General features: G+C 42.8%; 1 protein-coding gene across 13 annotated transcripts in view; it reads left to right on the top strand.

The window, feature by feature from the left end:
• epb41l2 (erythrocyte membrane protein band 4.1 like 2) overlaps window positions 1-15804 on the top strand; it is a 36341-nt gene extending 20537 nt beyond the window's left edge. For 3 of the 13 annotated variants that reach the window (XM_055506630.1, XM_029142112.3, XM_029142116.3), the window contains exons 11-23: window positions 1005-1157; window positions 1257-1354; window positions 1734-1906; window positions 2917-2990; window positions 6772-6831; window positions 8005-8178; window positions 8967-9035; window positions 9402-10022; window positions 11108-11236; window positions 11437-11535; window positions 11672-11752; window positions 12665-12779; window positions 12974-15804. In XM_055506630.1, coding sequence (XP_055362605.1) covers window positions 1005-1157; window positions 1257-1354; window positions 1734-1906; window positions 2917-2990; window positions 6772-6831; window positions 8005-8178; window positions 8967-9035; window positions 9402-10022; window positions 11108-11236; window positions 11437-11535; window positions 11672-11752; window positions 12665-12769 — 1836 coding nt within the window. In that variant the 3' untranslated portion in view covers window positions 12770-12779; window positions 12974-15804. Of the gene's footprint in view, window positions 1-1004; window positions 1158-1256; window positions 1355-1733; window positions 1907-2916; window positions 2991-3800; window positions 5480-6771; window positions 6832-8004; window positions 8179-8966; window positions 9036-9401; window positions 10023-11107; window positions 11237-11436; window positions 11536-11671; window positions 11753-12664; window positions 12780-12973 lie in introns of those variants that run through there. The other 10 variants (XM_029142114.3, XM_029142115.3, XM_029142113.3 and 7 more) reach the window with 10 other exon arrangements.
• The last annotated feature ends 2996 nt before the right edge of the window (window positions 15805-18800 follow it).

Here is an 18800-nt window from a genome sequence, read left to right as displayed (position 1 = left end):
GAGAAATAGATGAGAGCAGCAACTGTTGAAAATCTTTTTTATAGCATATAAGACTTTGGGGAATTCAAGCAGCAGACTTATTTCTGACCCGTGTCACTAATTTGTTGAGCAAGTTTCATAACTCCAAGACCCACAAAGAGGCTCTTTTAAAAAGAGGCTTTCTACAATATGGAAAATAGATTTTTGGCCACATCAAACTTTGCAATGAAATTGCAATGAAAGTCAAATTTAGGTCAGTTCAACAATTTTTCTTATGTGATGACTTCTGTTTGTTTATTTATTTATTTGTAAACCGATTTTAAACCTCACTAACAATAAAAAAATATGAACAATACAATAAAAATATTTGAATTAAACTTGTGTCAGAGGTGGTAGAGCAGAAAATTTGTTAATCAATAATAGTGGCAGTTGAGTGGCCTGACAGTAACAAAATACAATAGCTGTATAAGTGAGTACTATGATTTTATGAGCCACTGTCATCCTTGCAGCTGATAATATTGCATATATGGTGAGCACAGAAAACATGGGAACATAAAATATTCCTCCCGCTGCATTCGTTCCATCGTTGGGTCCGAACCAAAGTGATGGCTTTTGTATTTGCAGCCCGACAGAGATCAATGACTAATAGCACGCCAAGGCCACATGAGGCGCGTGTGTGTCCAAGTAAAACGGTCCATTATCAACATATTGCCTCGTCCATTAGTCCAACGGATTTTTCCTGTGTTAATTCACTGCTGTAATCAATACCCCTTACCATTACCAGATGGCCTTGGACTTAAAAGCTTTATTGGTGAGTTAGTCTGCCCGCTAACTATGTTACTGCCGGACTGAGCGCCAGTGTTTGCGTGTGTTAATTGAGTTTCGGAGTTGAGTTGACCTTAAGCAGACTACTATAGAAGTCAGTCGATGCACAGTATGATCGGATCGAGACCCACAGGCGGCACATACAGATTTATGAGTTCACAGTAATGTATTACATGGATGTTTGTGCTTTTCTGTTCCAGGATTCTGAGGCTGTGGACATCATGCTAGGCGTGTGTGCCAACGGTCTCCTGGTTTACAAAGACAGACTTCGGATCAATCGCTTTGCTTGGCCCAAAATCCTCAAGATTTCGTACAAGAGGAACAACTTCTACATTAAGATCAGACCAGGAGAGGTTCGTTTGTATTTGCATACATACTAGATAGTGTAAGAATATACATTTCTATTTGTGAATGGAATGACCTAATCTTTGTGTCTCATTTGTTTTTAAAAGACGGAGCAGTTCGAGAGCACAGTGGGCTTCAAGCTGCAGAATCATCGATCTGCCAAAAAGCTGTGGAAAGTCTGCGTAGAGAATCACAGTTTCTTCAGGTAGTCAGATGCTCCCTGTGAAGCAAACGAGCCGTGTTAAAGTAGTCAGATGGGGTTCAGTGAAATCATTTAGGATCAACAATAGGCAGAAAATAAATGGAAAGAATGTGCCTCATAGTTGCCCTGGAGCACATTATTACACACAAATATGAAAGAAGAGCCAACTTGAGTTTGTATTTTTTGTGTGTACATGTGTTTGAGAGGGAGAGAGAGGAAAAGTTAACATCCTGCTGAAGCAATTTTGCTTCTCTAGCACATTGATTTGACTTTAACTAAAAATCTCATAAATCATTGAGAATGTTTTACAACTCACGCTCCCCCAATGTCTGTCTTTCGTCCCCTCTTGCTCTCTCTCTGCATTTCTGTCTTTTGTTTCTAGGCTAAATGCACCAGAACCTCCAACAAAGGCTCGTTTCTTGACACTGGGTTCTAAGTTTCGTTATAGTGGGCGCACTCAGGCCCAGACCCGTATGGCCAGCTCCCTCATAGACAGACCTGCGCCCAACTTTGAACGCACGTCGTCGAAACGCATCAGCCGGAGTCTGGATGGAGGTAACGCGCTCGCACAGCGGTGGAGAATGACAGCATTCTAGATTAAAACGGGAGAAAATTAAATCAAACGAGGAATGGAAGGAATGATGGGCAGATGGAAGCGGAGATAGAGGCTGTGTGTGTGTATGTGTGTGCACGTTTGGATATGCAATGCTCAATGACCAGATACAGGAAATAGCTGCAGCATATGCTTCCTGTCACACAGAGGGAGACAGAGGAGAAGAACAAGAGATGAAAAGAAAGAATGTTCAGTTTGTGTAAAAGAAAGAGGCCCTCACGGCAGTAGAACCATAACCCGAACAACACCATAGTGCTGCATTAGCAGTCGTCCTCATGTCAGTCAGGTGACAGAGTAGATCTCTGCTCAAAACAGCCACATGATCATAAAGTTTTACAGGTTTGTGAACCACGAGCACAAAAAACACACACACAGTCCACAGTTTTAAAAACAGCGGCACTTTTACTTTACAGAGAAATGTAACAAACCAACTTTCACATTTCTGCATAACAATGATATTTATGAATATTTTTAAATGAGTCACACATTGGATCCATATGCTGTTGTCTCAAACCATACACATGTTTTTGTGGTTGTTTAGATTGCACTAACAGATCGCTTTTCATGCTGCTGTGCACTACAATTTTTATTTGTGACAGGTTATTCTACTGTTGTCCACCGCCCCCTACTGGACACCTTTCCACTGCAACCCATTATGTTGAATAATGACCAAATTCAAATCAGTTTATAGTTTTAAATACCTTGCCATCACCTTTTAAATTGTCAGTTTTGATTTCTTTTTTTGTTTTTGATTTTTTGATTGAGTTTTGATTTTCTTCTTCTCTGTTACATAGGATTAAACTACCCATTTCTGACCAGTAGACTAACTAAGCTGCAATAGCAAGAATTGGACAGTGCCAATCAAGTAGCATAGTGTATTTGTGCTGTAGTTTTTACTGTATTGTGTGTTGACATTTTGATAATTCGGGTTTGTCTCTTCTCATTACTGTAGCTCCAGTGATCAACATAACGGAGGCCGGCAGGGACATGGCGGAGAACGGACGGGAGCTCCACTCTGACTCTAAGGTGTGTTTACGTATATCACATGTGGATACATTTGTGTGGGTGTTTGTTTGTGTACAGGAAAACGAGTAAGAAGAAAGAAAATTTGCCTTTTTTATTATTTTTACTTTTAGGGATTTTATATTATTTCACAAACTATTTTGGGTTTATTTCTGTGTGTGTGTGTGTGTGTGTGTGTGTGTGTGTGTGTGTGTGTGTGTGTGTGTGTGTGTGTGTGTGTGTGTGTGTGTGTGTGTGTGTGTGTGTGTGTGTGTGTGTGTGATTCATGATTCACAAATTTAGTATTTGCGGTGAATGAACAGGAAGCAGAGCAGAAATAAAAGCCTGAGGGCTCACTATAGGTTTTAGATCCAGGTACACATCCACAAATTGTCCTATTATTGGCTGTACAGGCTGTATATTCTTTGGCACCTTTAATAATATAAACTATATCTTATGCATGTCTCCTGTTCCACCCGCTCTCTGCACTTCCCCTTTTCTCCTGCTAGACCCCAGCACTGGAACTGACCCGTCGTGACTGTTAACACTGTTTTCTACACAACTCAGAGTTCAGCCCTGTGCACTATCCTGCGATGTTCACTTTTAACCTGTTGTGGTGTGTAGTTCACTGACTAATGTTCTGTCTCTTTCCCTCTCTTCTTTTCTTCACACGCTCCTCCTTTTTTTTTTGCTTTCCTCCTTCTAATGGCATGCTGACGCCATCGCATCATTTCATGAAAATGAAAAATGAAATGATTTGGATGTTGTGGCTTTCTGTTTAACATATGTTACTTTTTCACTGCTTGCTCATTCATTGGGGATGTTTTGTTTCAGTCAATCTTCATGTTCCCACTGTCCTTCTCCTCCTCATCCTCACTCTCATCCATCCCCCCCTCCCTCGACTCGATCTCTGAGCTCGACCATGGCCTCTCAGACATCTCCGAAGATGACAGTCTTATTGATGACACAACCACTTTGCCCTGGGCCCCTCCCTCATACGCCTCTATCATGTCTGATCAGCAGTTGGCTGATCTGGAACACCTCACACAAAACCCTCAAGCCTCTTATCCAATCACAAACACCCAAACATGCACTTCAGGGCTTTTGGGAGCGCAGGAAAGCTGCCAGGCTGAAACCACAGCAACAGCCGGGGCATCGTACAGGCAGAGCCGGTTCTCTCCGAGGAGTGTGGTTAAATACTTTTCTCTCATCCTGTGTTTGCTCTCCACAAAGATATTTACGACGCTAACACAGCAACTGGGCCTTGTTGCAACAGCCAAGCTAATGTCTAAGCCTAAATATATCTTTTCCACCATGAGTACTTCTAGATTAGCTCAGAACAGTTTGGCTTTACAGAAGACTCGCTTCATAGCGTTTTGTACTTGCTATGTCTCAAAATTCAGTAACTGGGCTCCTTCTGTACTTTGGCACCAAGCACAAATACGTTTTCCCTTTATTTCCTCTCTCACCTGCCCGGCCGTTATCGCCTCCTCCTCTTCCTCTGCTGTGTTTTCCCTCCCTCTCTTCTCTGTCTTGAGCAACTCCTCCTTTTCTCACTTTAGCTTTACCTCATCAATACATCGCTACCTCCTCAATCCTTCCCCTCTCCTCCTGCCCTGCCTATTAGTTGTCTTCCTACTGGTTGTGATGCTGACAGCGAGCCAGTCCTTGGCGTTAGCCCTGATTTTAGCCACACCCCTTGGTCTGACCCTGTGTTACCTAGAGAGCGCCGTCTCTCGTCAGCGTAAAGCAGCTTTCGTCACTGAAACACCCCCTGATCAGCCAGAGGAAGTTTCATACTCTGGTTTCACCGTGCAAAATTCTCCTCACACATCGTCACACTCACCACCTCGTATGAGGCTCCAAAGCTCCACCTGGACACAAGAGATGTGCGATCCTGCCGCATAAACACATACTGTCATATATCCAGATCATCCCACTCCCCATCTTTTTTTTTTTTTTTTACTTCTTCTCTGTGTGAATGTATCCCCACATTTGCCTCCCCTGCCTCTCAACCACCACTGCCTCTCCACTTCCACTGTTGCCTTTTTAGAGTCCCTGCACCCTGCCAGCCCAGCTATATTCTTTATACAAATATTAGAACGAAGTGTAAGCTGATAATGTTGAAATAAATTAGAAATTATATTGTTGATATAGACAAATCATAGGTACCATTTAGTAAGTACTGGTCAGAGACTGAAGAAGGAATATCTTTAAAAGTGTAGGTTGTCAAGCTCAAAAACATCTCTACTGTGCAATTACTTGGTGTTTTAAACTCTGCAGATTCTTGTCACAGTCATTGAGTGAAGTAATTGTATTAATTAGGAACATGCAACATAAATAAGCACTTATTTATATATTTTCAGTTACTGCACTCTTTGTATTACTAGTATTGATAGTATCGATTATATTTGTACATATATAAATAATATATATACTCTTAATACCGTTCAACAACAGCTCATAAGACATTAGAGTTGTATATTATTGCTCAGTAATCTTAGGAGTAACTGCACTTCCTGAAGTTCATGAGTCTTCTGAAACCCACGTCCATTGCTATCCGTAGATGTAATAGTATGTAATGGCATTTTTGTGACCAGAAATGTTCTAAGTTGAATGAAGCCATTTGTCCAAGAGACATGTGACTGGTTGGAATGAATGCCGGGGTGTTCTGTCTGTTGCTAGAGTAAATAATCTGATGTTTATATCAGTAAAAGCTGGAGAGAAAACTAACATTTAGGACCTAGATAATAAATAAATGATTAATTTATGCGCTGGCTTTAAACCGTCACTGGTTCCACCATTACTGAGAAGCACCTGCTGCCTCCCGTCAGCTCTTTTAGTGTTACAGGTCCTGTTAGTGCAGTTGTCCCTAACGCGCGTGAAAAACAGCTTTTTCCATCATCCATTTCACGGTTACCTGTCTTCGTGCCCCCACCCCCGCTCATTTTTTAATGACTGTCACTACAATGACTACAACACTGAAGCTTAAGGAGATGGACTTGCACCCTGGCATTGCAGAGGTCACAGCCACCCAGGTCTGTAGGGCCTGCTTTTACCGGCATGCTTTGCAAATCTTCTCAAAGACCATATAGTGGGAAAATAAACAGTTTAACTTCGTTAGTGACGAGCTGTTTTGTGGCGTAGTGGAGCACACATAACAAACTTAACCTGTTCTTACTTTCTCCCTGACTTTACCTCATCAACAGTCACTTGGATCCAGTGAACCTGGCCCCTCTCAGGTTCACTATATTTGATCTTTTAATTGGTCTGTCAATCATTTGCGCGGATTGTGTTTTTCAGTTGGTTTCAGTCACTCTTTGGTGGGAAGTCGCCCTAAAAAAGGAAGCAATCTGTTTTTTAGCTCCTACAGACCCAAACCAGAATAAGCCAGAATAATATTTGCATCAGCATTCAAGGAAATTGATTTGTAATTATGTTTGTAGGGTTTTTATGTGTAGAATGGGCCTGAGCAGAAAAACTGAGTCTTATTGGGCACTTTCAGTTGATGTGTGGTTTCTTATGGTTTCACAGTATTTCAAATATCCGCTTTGCTATTTTATTTCTGTCGCTGAAAGCACACCGGGGTTAATTTGTTTGCGTAAACGTGGCATGAGAGTGTTTTTGAATGCATGTCTGCTCATGGAGAGTCTCAAACTGTTTGCTGTGACCACTTGTGTTTATTTATTGCATTGCAGTCATTTTCACAGGTTTTATTTAATGTTTTTATATTGGTTTTTTTTTTTAATGTTGATGTACATTTATTTACGACTGTTTCACTTTTTGCTGTATGTCTGCCTTCCAGAGTCCTATGAGAGTGCATGGGGACAATATTTATGTGAGGCACAGTAATTTAATGTTGGAGGTTGGTACTGATGTCACCTGATGGCTGGATATAAGAACCTCTGACGCCATCAGACTCTTTGTACTGTTCTGTACAAGACTGCTGCCCTCTCGCACTCTCAGGCTCTGTGTGCACGTCTGTGTGTGGATGCTCGAGTTTCAGCTATTTTCAGATTTCTGATATTTTATGATGGAGTTGCGGTGGTAATTTACATAGCAGCCATTTCTTCCAGCTGGGCTAGAAAGCAAATAATTCTTCCATAGTGCTCACTGTCTTGGCCCCCGAGCTTTACCCTTTACCGAAAAGTGTTCAGACCAAAAGAGGGGGAACTCAACCACAAACCACTGTTACAAAACAGTGATTTGATTCAAATCTTTGTACAGATCAGGGCGAAGGAGGAGACCTGCTCTTCCAGACAATTCCCCAGCCTGTTTTCACAATGGCTGCTTTGTGAATAGCATAGGCAGCATGTTCGTGCCTCTTGTGCATGCCCTGTGCATGTGGATCGCTGTTTCATCCCGTTGGTTGGAGTTTTATTATTACCTGGCAGTTGTATCTAACCTGACTAACGCTGCCTCCCTAAATAATATGTGTTTTCTGGTGATTGTCTGCCGGTGCCAAGTGATGTGCGATGACTAATACTCAAACAACAGCACGTTGTCTTTTTTTGCAACATGCTCCGCCTTCTGCCTGGCTGTTCGTGACTAAAGGAGACGCTTAATGAGATGGAGCCCCGGGTTTCACAGAGGCCAAAACAAATACACAGACACACAGACTTAAACATAAGGAATATGTCACATTAACATTAACCATGGCTACAGTGAGATTTGGCCTCCATCTTGTTTCTCTCCTGATTGACAGACTAAGGCTCCTATTGACCTGAATTTTTCCCATCCCACCCCCTTTTTCCCTTTTCCCTCCTTCTATTACATTTCACCTTCTCTGTTTTCTGCTCATCCTTTTTCGTTTTCTTCTGCTCATTTCTCTACCCATTCCTTGACTTTACCATCTTTGTTTTTACTTCTTCTTCTTTCTACATCATTTTCTTCCATCTTCTTTCCCTTCCCATCTCTGTTGTTTTCACCACCAACCCTCCCTCATTAAACCATGCAAATGTCATTTAATCACTACCCCTTCCCCTTGTCCCTTACCCCACCTCCCCCTCCTTATTCCTCTCCCTCACTCCCCTATTAGGACCATGATAAGACCCAAGACGAGGTTCTGAAACACCAAGCTAGCATTAGCCAGCTCAAACGCTCCTTTATGGAGGCGCCACCTCCCTCTCCTCCTCAGCCCAACCAGTGGGAGAAACGTCTCACCTCCTCCCCCGCAACAACGCTACGCATTCAGCAGCAACAACAGCAAGTGGTATGTCTGTCTGGGTGTTTCTGTCTCTGCAATGAAGTTACAGAGCCTTTGCAACGGGTGTGAAACATGAACAACACTTTTTAAGAGTTGCTGTTTTGATCATTAGACACATAGCTTTTCTATGTGCATCACATTTTGCTTTAGAGGTGTGTTATTGCTGTTTATCTGCTCAGAGCAATGTCTTTCTCCCCTCACTCCTATTACCCTCATTCCTTCCAACACCTTCGTTTGACTTCTTTACCATGTTTTTTTTGCCACGTGTGTTCCTACAGAAGAGGAGACAGCATCTGGACTTTTTATACAAAGTATAAACTCTGGCACAGGTTTTTCTGCAGCTCTAGACACTAGATGTCGCTACAAACATTATTCTAGCTTTTGGATTTACAACTGCACTTCAAGGGATTTGTATTGTATTTCTGCAATATTTTGCTGAGGCTTTGACATTTTTGCACAAGGTTTACATTTATTACAGGGTTGTCTGTCATGCAGTGGATGATGAGCTTCTGTGTGTATTGACAGGATGGTCTTCGCCTTTTGTCCTGCTTTAAGCCCCTTTTATCTTTTTTAACTTTTCTGCTGAAGAGAACATGATACTGAATGTATGGAGTGGCTGTGAATGAGAGAGGGGAGTGGACAAAAAGAGATACAGACATGGGGAAGAGCAATAACTAAGCTAGTTTATTGGTCATTCTGAAATCACAAGCTTCACAATATTGCTAACTGCTAACAATGATGATGTCACTGTGCGTGTGATTGATAACTGTCATGGTAACCTCTCTGTCACGCAGGTGAGTGTGCCCCAAATGGAAGCCTCTGCAGCTGATAACACAATCTCTGATACCAAAGAACCTGTGAAGGTGGTCCTACCATTCCTCTGTTAATCCAGCTTTCCATGCATGATGCCTTTCATCCACCATTTTCTTCATCCTTTTACTCTTTTTTTTTACTTGCAGCATGAATATTCATCTTTTTATGATAGCCATCCATTCTTTGACTATTCATTTGTCTCCTCCTACTATTTTATATTTTCCATTTTTAAGATCACAGTTGTACAAATTCATGGCATATTTATGGGTTTGCTTTGGTAATAATTTTATTTTATTTATGTTCAATGATTGTTATTTTTGTTTTTGTCCCTATGTGTTTGTTGTGCATGTGTGTGTGCACCTCATTGTGCCTGTTTGTGCATTACATATGTATGTATGGTGTGTGTCTGAGTATAGACAACCGAAGTTGAAATTGAGGAAACCGTTGTCATCCAAGAAGTTTCCAAAGCAACCAAATCTGGATTTGTTACTGTTACAACCAGTGACCCAACTGCAGAGCAGGAAACAAGAGCAGAGGTTGAGGAGGAAGCAGCAGTGGTACTAGTGAAGGAAGCAAAGACAGCGAAGCAGGAGAGCGTTTCCTCTGAGAGTGAGAGCGAAGAAGAAGCAGAGTATCACCCAAATGTCCCAGTGTCCATTTCTCATACACAAATACCAGAAGAGAACGAAGATGAGGAAGAGCACGAGAAGAATGAGGTTGAGGCAGTGGAGCAGGACAAGACTGGTCCAGATGCTGCTCCTCATCCAGCTGAAGTCAACCAACCTGAGGCAATCGCTCGACTCGAAGAGGAGTGCGGGAAAGTCGATACGGAGGCCACAGAGGATGAGAAAGTTGAGCCTGAGCCAGAAGGAAGCACAGATGACCCAAAGATGCTTCCCGATGAAGCTACTAATGGTGTCTCCCACAAAGAGGAGGCCGTGACCAGTTTGGCCGAGGAAGAAGAGCAACCGAAAATGAATGGAGAGTCCAGTGTGCTCGAAGCAGAACTACGACCACAGGTTATTTGTTGCTCTGAGGTAAAGTCTTCACTGGGCCGACTGTGGACCTTCCCTGGGCTTTGATCCCTCCTGCCAACTGTACAAACACAGTTCTCCTTCCTGCTTACCACAGTGCCGGTTTTCCTTTCCTGCTTGCGTCCATTAAGCCCCATGTACATCCTCACACTCGCCTAGACACGAAAGGCGTTAAACCTGGCTGAAGACTCCCTTAAGGATCCAGTTGGCCACTGTTGTGTTGGTGTGTTGGTGTCAAGCTGCCATCCCCTTCATTTCAGTCTCTGAGTTCTATCTTCATACAGTAGATTTTGCTTCTGTCATCTACTATCATCACACTTCATACCATTGTGATCATGGCTAGTTCACGCCTGTCCCACTTAGTGTGGTGTCTTGCTGTTTAAACCTCTTACACTGTTTAGTGTTATGAAGTAAATGGGGCCTAAGCGGGAAGTGCATGATGCTTTTAGGTGTTTATTTGCTTTTTCCGTTGCATGCCATACTCACCTTTGGTGTGTGTGTTTGTAATTTCAATGTGTTTGGCTCTGATGCTTCTCGGTCTCTGAGCGTTTAATTGGCCTGTCACATTCACCATGGTAACTGTATTGTGGAAATCATTGCCAAGCACTTTGGAGATGCCTTCAGTTGGTGTGAATGTCATATTTGCATGTTTACATTCCAGTTGCTCTATTGTTCGCCCGTCCCTTGTTTCCTGTTTGAAGGAATAGTGTTTTATGCATGATTGTGCTTACGTATTTTGAAGCCAAAGACATTTGTGCAGTTGTGCTGCTTTTGTGAAGGTTGGTCTCACTCTGCACTAGTTAGACGTTCTAGTCTGCATGTTGTGACGTTGGCATGCGAGAGTCCGCCTTTTGAGTTTTTGCATGAAGTCGCCTCTTTCATACGCGCTGTTACAACTTCTGCTGTGCATCTTAGTGTGTTTGTGGAGAAGACGATGATGTGATTGAAAACTTTGAGTTAATTTAGTGCACAAACTGCCTGTAATTTTACCTAATGGCTAAACAAAACTCTCTGTGTATATATCTGTTTCCCACACACTAACCGTCTTCCCCTTCCCCTCACGTTTCCTCTCTCTCCTCCCTCCCCAGCCACCTGTGGTAAAGACAGAAATGGTGACTATATCAGACACGTTTGCAGCCCAGAAAACTGAGATAGCAACTAAAGAAGTGCCCATCGTACATACGGAAACCAAGACCATCACGTACGAGGCTGCACAGGTGCAGATCCATGGGGAGCTTCTATGCATTTCTTCCATTTTTGTGTTAGCGATTAGCGCTTGGTTTCGTGATTTTGTGTGACAATTTAAAACTAAAAGTCCAAAGATTGCATGTCACTGTCATTTGTCCCTCCTCCTGCAGGGAAAGAGGATTTAGACACACACTTTATTTCTGACTCTGTGATGTCCCTCTGTTGTTAGTTGGATGGTACTGGTGACGGTGAGCCTGGCGTGTTGATGACTGCTCAGACAATCACCTCTGAATCTCTTTGTACTACTACAACCACGCACATTACCAAGGTACAGACACACACTTCCTCTGTGTGGCCCAGTATATTATATTTCATAATGATTGCTGATGACTGTCATTGTAATGTCACAATATCGTATTAAGCCAGTGATGTGCTTGGGAATGTGGTTGTTCATCTCTTCACAGACATTGAAGGGCGGCCTGTCGGAGACCAGGATCGAGAAGCGCATCGTCATCACTGGCGACTGTGATATCGACCACGACCAGGTCAGTTATTAACCCATTCCCTGGGGTGAGAGCGCCCTGGGTTTCGTGGCTGCTTAAACTATTTGTAGGAATAAATCTGGTGGCATGTCAGTCATGTTGCTTAGTTCTTTCCGTTTAGATCCCACTTCTTAACTGGGATCTTCATTAGTCTCTTCACATACTGTACTCATCTATACATCTAGAAAATACCCTTTTTTGTTTTTCTGTTTCTGATTTTGTTGCTCCCCCTGGTTTGAGTTGTTGTCTTTGTCAGATGTTCACAATACAAGACAATACTTTTAAATAAAGTGAGATCAGATGTGAGTTAGTGTACATAAAGTGACTGTATATGATGACTGAAGACTTGCTCTTTCTATCTATTGTTCCTCCAGTCACTATGTTACTTTTCATATTGGGTAAAAAAGATTATAACTATCACAAAACAATGTAAAGTATTAAACATCCCAGAGCTCATGAACTCCTGTATTTATGAAGCTTGTGGATTTCAAATACTGAGTAAAGGACAGTTATTGTTATTATTGACAGTATTGTTGCCTGGATCTGCACGATCCCTCGCCCACTGGTTTGTTTTAGTTGCTCGTCTTTCTGATTTGCTGGATTTACACAGGAGCAGATTGTCACATTAAGTTGGAAATAGATTTTTTTTATGCTTTCTTTCTGCTTGATGTCTCCATCTGCAGTCATTTTACTTCTGAATTACATCTCCTGCATTTAACGTTCATTTAACCCCAAGAAGTAAAATGGCAACGTCTCGATGAACGTAAATCCAGCATTGTCATTTTCTTTATGCTTCTTATTTAATTTTGCATTTAACTCCACCGTTCTCCCCTCCTCCTCCTCCTCCTCCTGCACTTCCTCCACTGTCTGCTGTGCTCGGTGCTGCAACTGTGTGGTTGCCACTGGGTACTGCAGGCTCTGGCACAGGCCATTAAGGAGGCCAAAGAGCAACATCCTGACATGTCTGTTACCAGAGTGGTGGTTCATAAAGAAACTGAACTGGCTGAGGAGGAAGATTGACTGAATGCAGGTAATAATAATAATAGTAACTCATTATTATTATTATTATTCACGGTAATGAAAATTAGAGATCTGTTTGCTCACCAAGTAAAAATCATTGGGTCAAAACAATAAACCATCAACAATTACACCAACAAGGAGATAATGTTCTATACAAAACCCAGGCTGACTGCTTTATCTTTATTTCCCACCTTTAAAATCCAGAGTTGCCCACCGTGACTGTTTTCTCTGTTGACACTGAACGATCTTCATCACCCGACGACCACCGACCTCGACCTCGACCGACTGAAGCGCAGGAGGAGGGTTAGACGGCTGGAGAGAAGTTGCCAATCTCTTTCTAGACAGCCTTTCTTCCATGTCTGTGGTGAATCTCTATCCCTCACTTTCGAACCAGGAAAAGGAAAATTAATATCCTCACTCTTCAAGGGAGTGAAAAAAGAACCACTTTGTTAGCTTAACGTTCGTAGCATGTTTTTATTTTTATAATAGTGCTTTTGTTTGTTTTACAAAATGAGAGAAAATAGTGCGTCATATATTCTAAGGATTAAACATTAAACAGGAATGCACTGATGACTAATCCTGGTAAGGAGCACGACTGAAGTAATCATTGTACTGGTTAGTGTCACAGTACTGGTGTAACTCAGTGACCCTTGAAGTTCAAAGCAAGTTTGTGCTTTTTTCCCCATATACAAAAAGACGACAAAGCTTTTATCCTCATGATTTAGTGAAAGCATTATTTGTCTGTATCGGTGGCAGAAGGTGCATTGGTGCATTCAAACAGCTCCCTGCCTCCTGCCTGTATTTGTAACGAGCTACACACATAAACAGTAACAAGGAGAGCTTTTCAAACATATTAAGTAATAAAACAAAGCTGTGTGATTCAGATGAAGGGCAGGAGACTGGGAGCTGTAACTTAAAACCCTCCTTATCCTTAATAATCGGCCACTTTCCGCTGTGTAGCAGCAGAGTAAGTTCGTTTTCAGTTCAGTCAAAGAAGAAATGCATTTTTAACATTTACATTAGGTGAGAATTGAAGGGGTTTTATTCAAATTCTGGTTACATAAAGGGTATTTGAGGTCTATTCAACGTCACTGTACACTAAAAAAAATGAAGGTTTTTCTTGATGGGAGCATCTTTTTATGACACTACTCATTCCTACTGGGCCTCAGGGAAGCCAGGGAGCAGTAAAGCTATTGGGAGAGAGGACCAGTAAACTGGGGTGACTGGGACATAGTGGCTACAGTGTCCACTAACGAGCTGGGACATTAATTGAGTCGTCAAAGACTTTAATCTTTTAATTTCCTCACAACAAATGCTTAAAATGAAGATCTAATTGAAATTTAAGTTATTTAAGAAGAGCTTTGTGCTGTGACCAACACAGGTACCAAAACGAGGTGATGCAGTTGGAACAACTTGAAACTATTTCTGTCTAAAATTCATTATTCAGTTTCTGCCAACGCTTCCTCAGAGGCCGTTTCACTTCCAGCTTCTTTTCACCCTGCTCGCTGTAACGAGAGCCGCGTTTGCATTCAGCACGTCTTCGCACATTTCTATCTTGCCAAGCGTATTCTGAGTGAGTCTAGATAGAAGGCTACCGCACGGATTGGTTTGAGAGTGTGTAGGCAACAGGCGAAGTCAGAACTCTCCTCGACGTGTTCAACCGCAACCAAATATTTGCTGCGTTCATGTCTTTTTTTTTATGTCTGTTTCTACAGTTCCTAAATTTTTCACGTTTGTTATTTAAAGCATCGGTGGGTGGGAAGATGCATGAAATTAAAATTATCCTGGCCGGTCGCCGGTTCAAACTTTTTCATAAATGCGGGTTTTACCGACATGAATCGGCTCATTTACTGGGAGTTAGTTGCTGTAGGGGAAAAGCAGAAGCACACGGTTTAAATGATGCACGTAGACCAGGCACGTCGACTCACACTCACTAGACCACGAGCAGAAATGGAATCGGTTCCAATGTTTTATTCAAGTTTTCTATTCTGCATTCTTTCACGAATATGTTCAGAGTTTCACAAAGAGCACGATCGTAAATATCGACAGATTGAAATGTGTTAAAGCACGTTCAGATTTCACACAAAAACAAACACATTTCGGTGAAACTGAACTGATGATTAAGATGAAATAAAATTCCACCTGCCACGTTTGATTTGGAGCCGCTCAAACTTTGAATGTATCTTGAATTCGACGTGGTTTAAAAACTTTGCTCACTTTCGGCTTTTCAATGGTGAAACCCTTCTACACCTCTACTATGCAGTTTAATGACAACATTCCAGATGAGGGCGACGCTTTAACCTCGAACCCTTTTATAAAGAGACAAAGCAGCAAAAATGAAGGACACGGAACCATGTGACACTAGGCAGCTTTAGACATTTTCACTGTTCCAAAAGCATTTAGTTCTATCACAGCTCTAATTGTAGTGGTTTTCACAGTTTGTTGTCATATCTTTGTGAAACTGATCTTGTTAAAAGGTGGGATTTCTTGTGCCCCCTCTTGATATCCATAAAATTCATTCAATTTTTTTCTTTTTTCTTTTTTTCTTCAAGGGGCCCCACTTCAAATCAAACTTTCTGCCTTTGTACTTGCAGCCACAGGCTTCGCCCTCTGTTCGGGGGGTCTGGGCTCTTGTAAACAGTCACAGGAGCTTTGGGAGCTGTGGGATCTGTTTTTTTCCAAAATCGTACAGTTAACCTGAGTGAAATACTCACAAATGACTGTCTTTAATACAAAGATCAACATCTTAACGTCAGGGATGTTGGAAAGATGACACACATCCACCTCCCTGAATGGTGCTGCACCATCTCCACCCAGATCAGACAACGCTTTGTATTTTATCTAACAAAATGAAATAATCTTTAATTAAAAACATTGGAAAGCGTCCCACAGTTTCCTCACTGCTCCCTCTTAGCCAGCCAATGATCACCAGTAGGCTTTTTTCTATCTAGCAGCTTCATTGTCTCGTGCCTCCCCACACACAGCCACTCCTCCCCTGTGTAACACTGTTTAAATAAAGGATTGTTATAATCAGAGGTGTGTGTGTAGCGTCTTCCTTCTCATCACTGTTGACATTTATTTTCTTCTGTCGGTAATTTGAATAAAAGCCTCCAGGTTCCTTCTGGGGGTTTATTCACTCCACCAAACAGTCTCATCTCGTGACTGGCAGCGCAGCCAGACGTCCTCAGTCTCCCAGAGTCGACCCTTCGCTCCTGCTCCTCCTCCTCAGGTGTGCGTTTCTGCTCACCTGCCTGTAGGTGGCGCTTCTGCCCCGCGAGTGCTCCCGCAGTTCTGCCTCAACTGAAAGAGTCAGGTCAGGGGTTGACTGTTTTCACACATCTCTTATTTAGCGTGAGGTCCATTTCAGCTCCACACCAGCACTGTGCGCGTGACGCGGCCATGAAATGTGAATAACGCGTCTACCTTGTCTGAGTTTCCAGCTGAGGTACACGATGAGCTGCAGCAGGAGCAGGCACACGGACAGGAACAGCGGGAGGCCGAGGAGCCACAGAGGAGGAGCGGCCGCCTGCCTCAGCAGCAGAGCCGCGTCCGCCCAGGGGCCGCTCAGAGCCGCCATGCCGCCGCTGCACGAGGGAAACCACGTGTTTGGTGACTGGGTGGCATTTATTATTCATGTCACTGTGCTATGTGTAAATTACAGCAACCGGTGGCTCGTCAGTGTAGCAGATATCGCACAGTGTTTTATTTTAACAGACCTAATAACTTGGTAGACCTGGAGAATAGCCCAGTTACAGGTGATGGATTGCTGCTCTTCAGCAGAATCGCGTCATGATAGTGAAGTGGTTCAACCAGGTAACGATATGCATGTTATTCATGAAGCCTCCGGCGATGCAGCACTTTGATCGTGTTTGCTTCCAGAATTAGCGAATCCTGTTCCTTGTGACGCATTCGTTGCAGTCTACGGGGATCAGCGAATGTGCAGTAACTGCAGTAGTGTGTGTGTGTGTGTGTGAGTGTTGTACTTCAAGTTAGACTTAACTAAAAGGAAATCTATTCAAGTCGTAAGATTCCGTTGTTCCTCTTAAATTCCGAACAACCACCACCAAACGCTCTAACAGTGTCAACACTGCACTGCACATGAAAGACATGGTGCCTTGAATGCATCAGAACACTTCATTACATACTGTGGCATAGAATTCATCATCTCACCCTATATCACCGTTGGTCACCAGTGGCTTGAATTTAAGTAGAGGTCTGAAGGCGACGCTGCGGTCGTGACGGAACGTGTAGTGTTTGTAAAATTCCTTCGGTGCAGAGAGTTGAAACAACCCAAAGGGGAAAAGGATTGTTGCTTCTGTCCTGAGGTAGAACTCATGACTCCATGGCTGTTGGTCCTGGTTCTGGTCCTGGTCCCGTCTCTCCTTTCAGCCGTTCATTTAGTCCTCGTCTCCCACGTTGGTAGAAATCCAACCTGTTGTTGCTGACAGAGTGAACTTTGAACTCTGCTCAAACAGTCAAACCTGTGACTGCTAAGGAGATTAGCTTTAGCCCGACTGGCCTGTGGGAGACCAGGGAGTCGCTGCGGGTTCTCGCTCATGTGGAGCCGGGTGAAGTCACGCAACAGTTGAACCTTAGACCCGTTTTCTCACTCGGCCATAAAATACACTTCCTGACATCAGCGTCCATTTTTTTCCAACTGCAGTTTGAAACAGATTCATCTTCTCTCTTTGTATCTGTCCTGTGCATTGATTCAATGTCGAATTCCACAGATGTGCCAGATGTAAACCTGCATCATATGAAGTCATCAGCACTGGTGATGATATCATCGCCCTCGGTACAATTGATTTGCTTTGTTGTTTCACCGATTGATCAGAAGCCTCTGTTTGTTTTTGCCCTGTGAGCTGTACAGTATGTTTGAGTGAGGCGTTCTCTGCATCGATCCAGACCAGTAGTTGGTTCTCATGGAGACAGGAAGTGAACATACGTTGGTGACACTAGATTAAAGTGCTAAAGTTTGGAGCTTCTCTTCAGCCTCTTTAATAAGGGTCAGTGGACAGTTGTGTTGAGTCATTGCTGTTAATTTTTGCTCTTTGGCTCCTCTGACAGACCTCCAGTCCATCCTGCTCTCTCCTGTCAGCCTCCAGCGTGGACCGTCTCATGTCTCTGTCCGTCGTGAGGCAGCTCCCACTTTGATAATCGTTCTGGTGTGTGGGTGAGCGCTGTGGGACCGCGTTTCATTGATTGGACATTGAAATGAGACAAACTCATCCCTGTGCCTCTGTCTGTTATCAATGCACTTTAATTGGTAGGAGACAGAAAAATGAACTAATAATAGATCTCCTGCTCTGTGTTTATTATCAAAGCTTCATAATACCTTTTCCAAGCAACGTGTATTACATCTTCTTTACTTCAAATTGACACCACCGAGACAAGAAACCGCATCTGATCCCTCAGAACCTGGTCGCCCTGAAAAGCTGGCAGACGGATTATAACGCGATTCTCTCTTTAGAAGTGTTTTGTTTTCCTTTTGCAAACTCCAGACACCCATAATTGCTGTTTACGTGCAGAGGTTGACTCTACACTCTCAGCATATTTATGGATTCCCTTTATAAATTGTAAATAAGCTCCACATTTAGCAGTAATGTTAAACATTCCCAAGCTTGTTGTTTTATTAGGTTCTGTAGTGAAGACAGATTTACTGCTGCTGCTTCAGTTATTGCTTTCTATTATCTGTTTTATAGCTGGGGCTGTTCATCATACTCTTTATTCACCTTCTCAGATGTGAGGATATTCGGCTTATTCTTGTTAAGAATTAAATATCTGTTCAAATGTGAGCCTGGGAGAGAGAGAGAGAGAGAGGAGCAACAACTGGTAGAGTGATAAATAATTCAAATACCCACCATGTGTGTTCACCAGTGTAGAGCTGATTCTCCTCCGCTAGTTGCTGCAGTGTGTCTTGTGACTTCAGTCAGTGCTCATCTTCTAATTAGCTGTTACAGTAGGCGACAGGTGGTCGGCGGGTTTGGGATGCATCCGTACAGAAACAGACTGGCACGCAGAGAGCACAGGT

This window comes from Betta splendens, chromosome 24, assembly GCF_900634795.4.
Source record: "Betta splendens chromosome 24, fBetSpl5.4, whole genome shotgun sequence".
In the NCBI taxonomy this organism is placed as follows: domain Eukaryota; kingdom Metazoa; phylum Chordata; class Actinopteri; order Anabantiformes; family Osphronemidae; genus Betta; species Betta splendens.
This window is presented reverse-complemented; position numbering and strand designations above follow the sequence as displayed.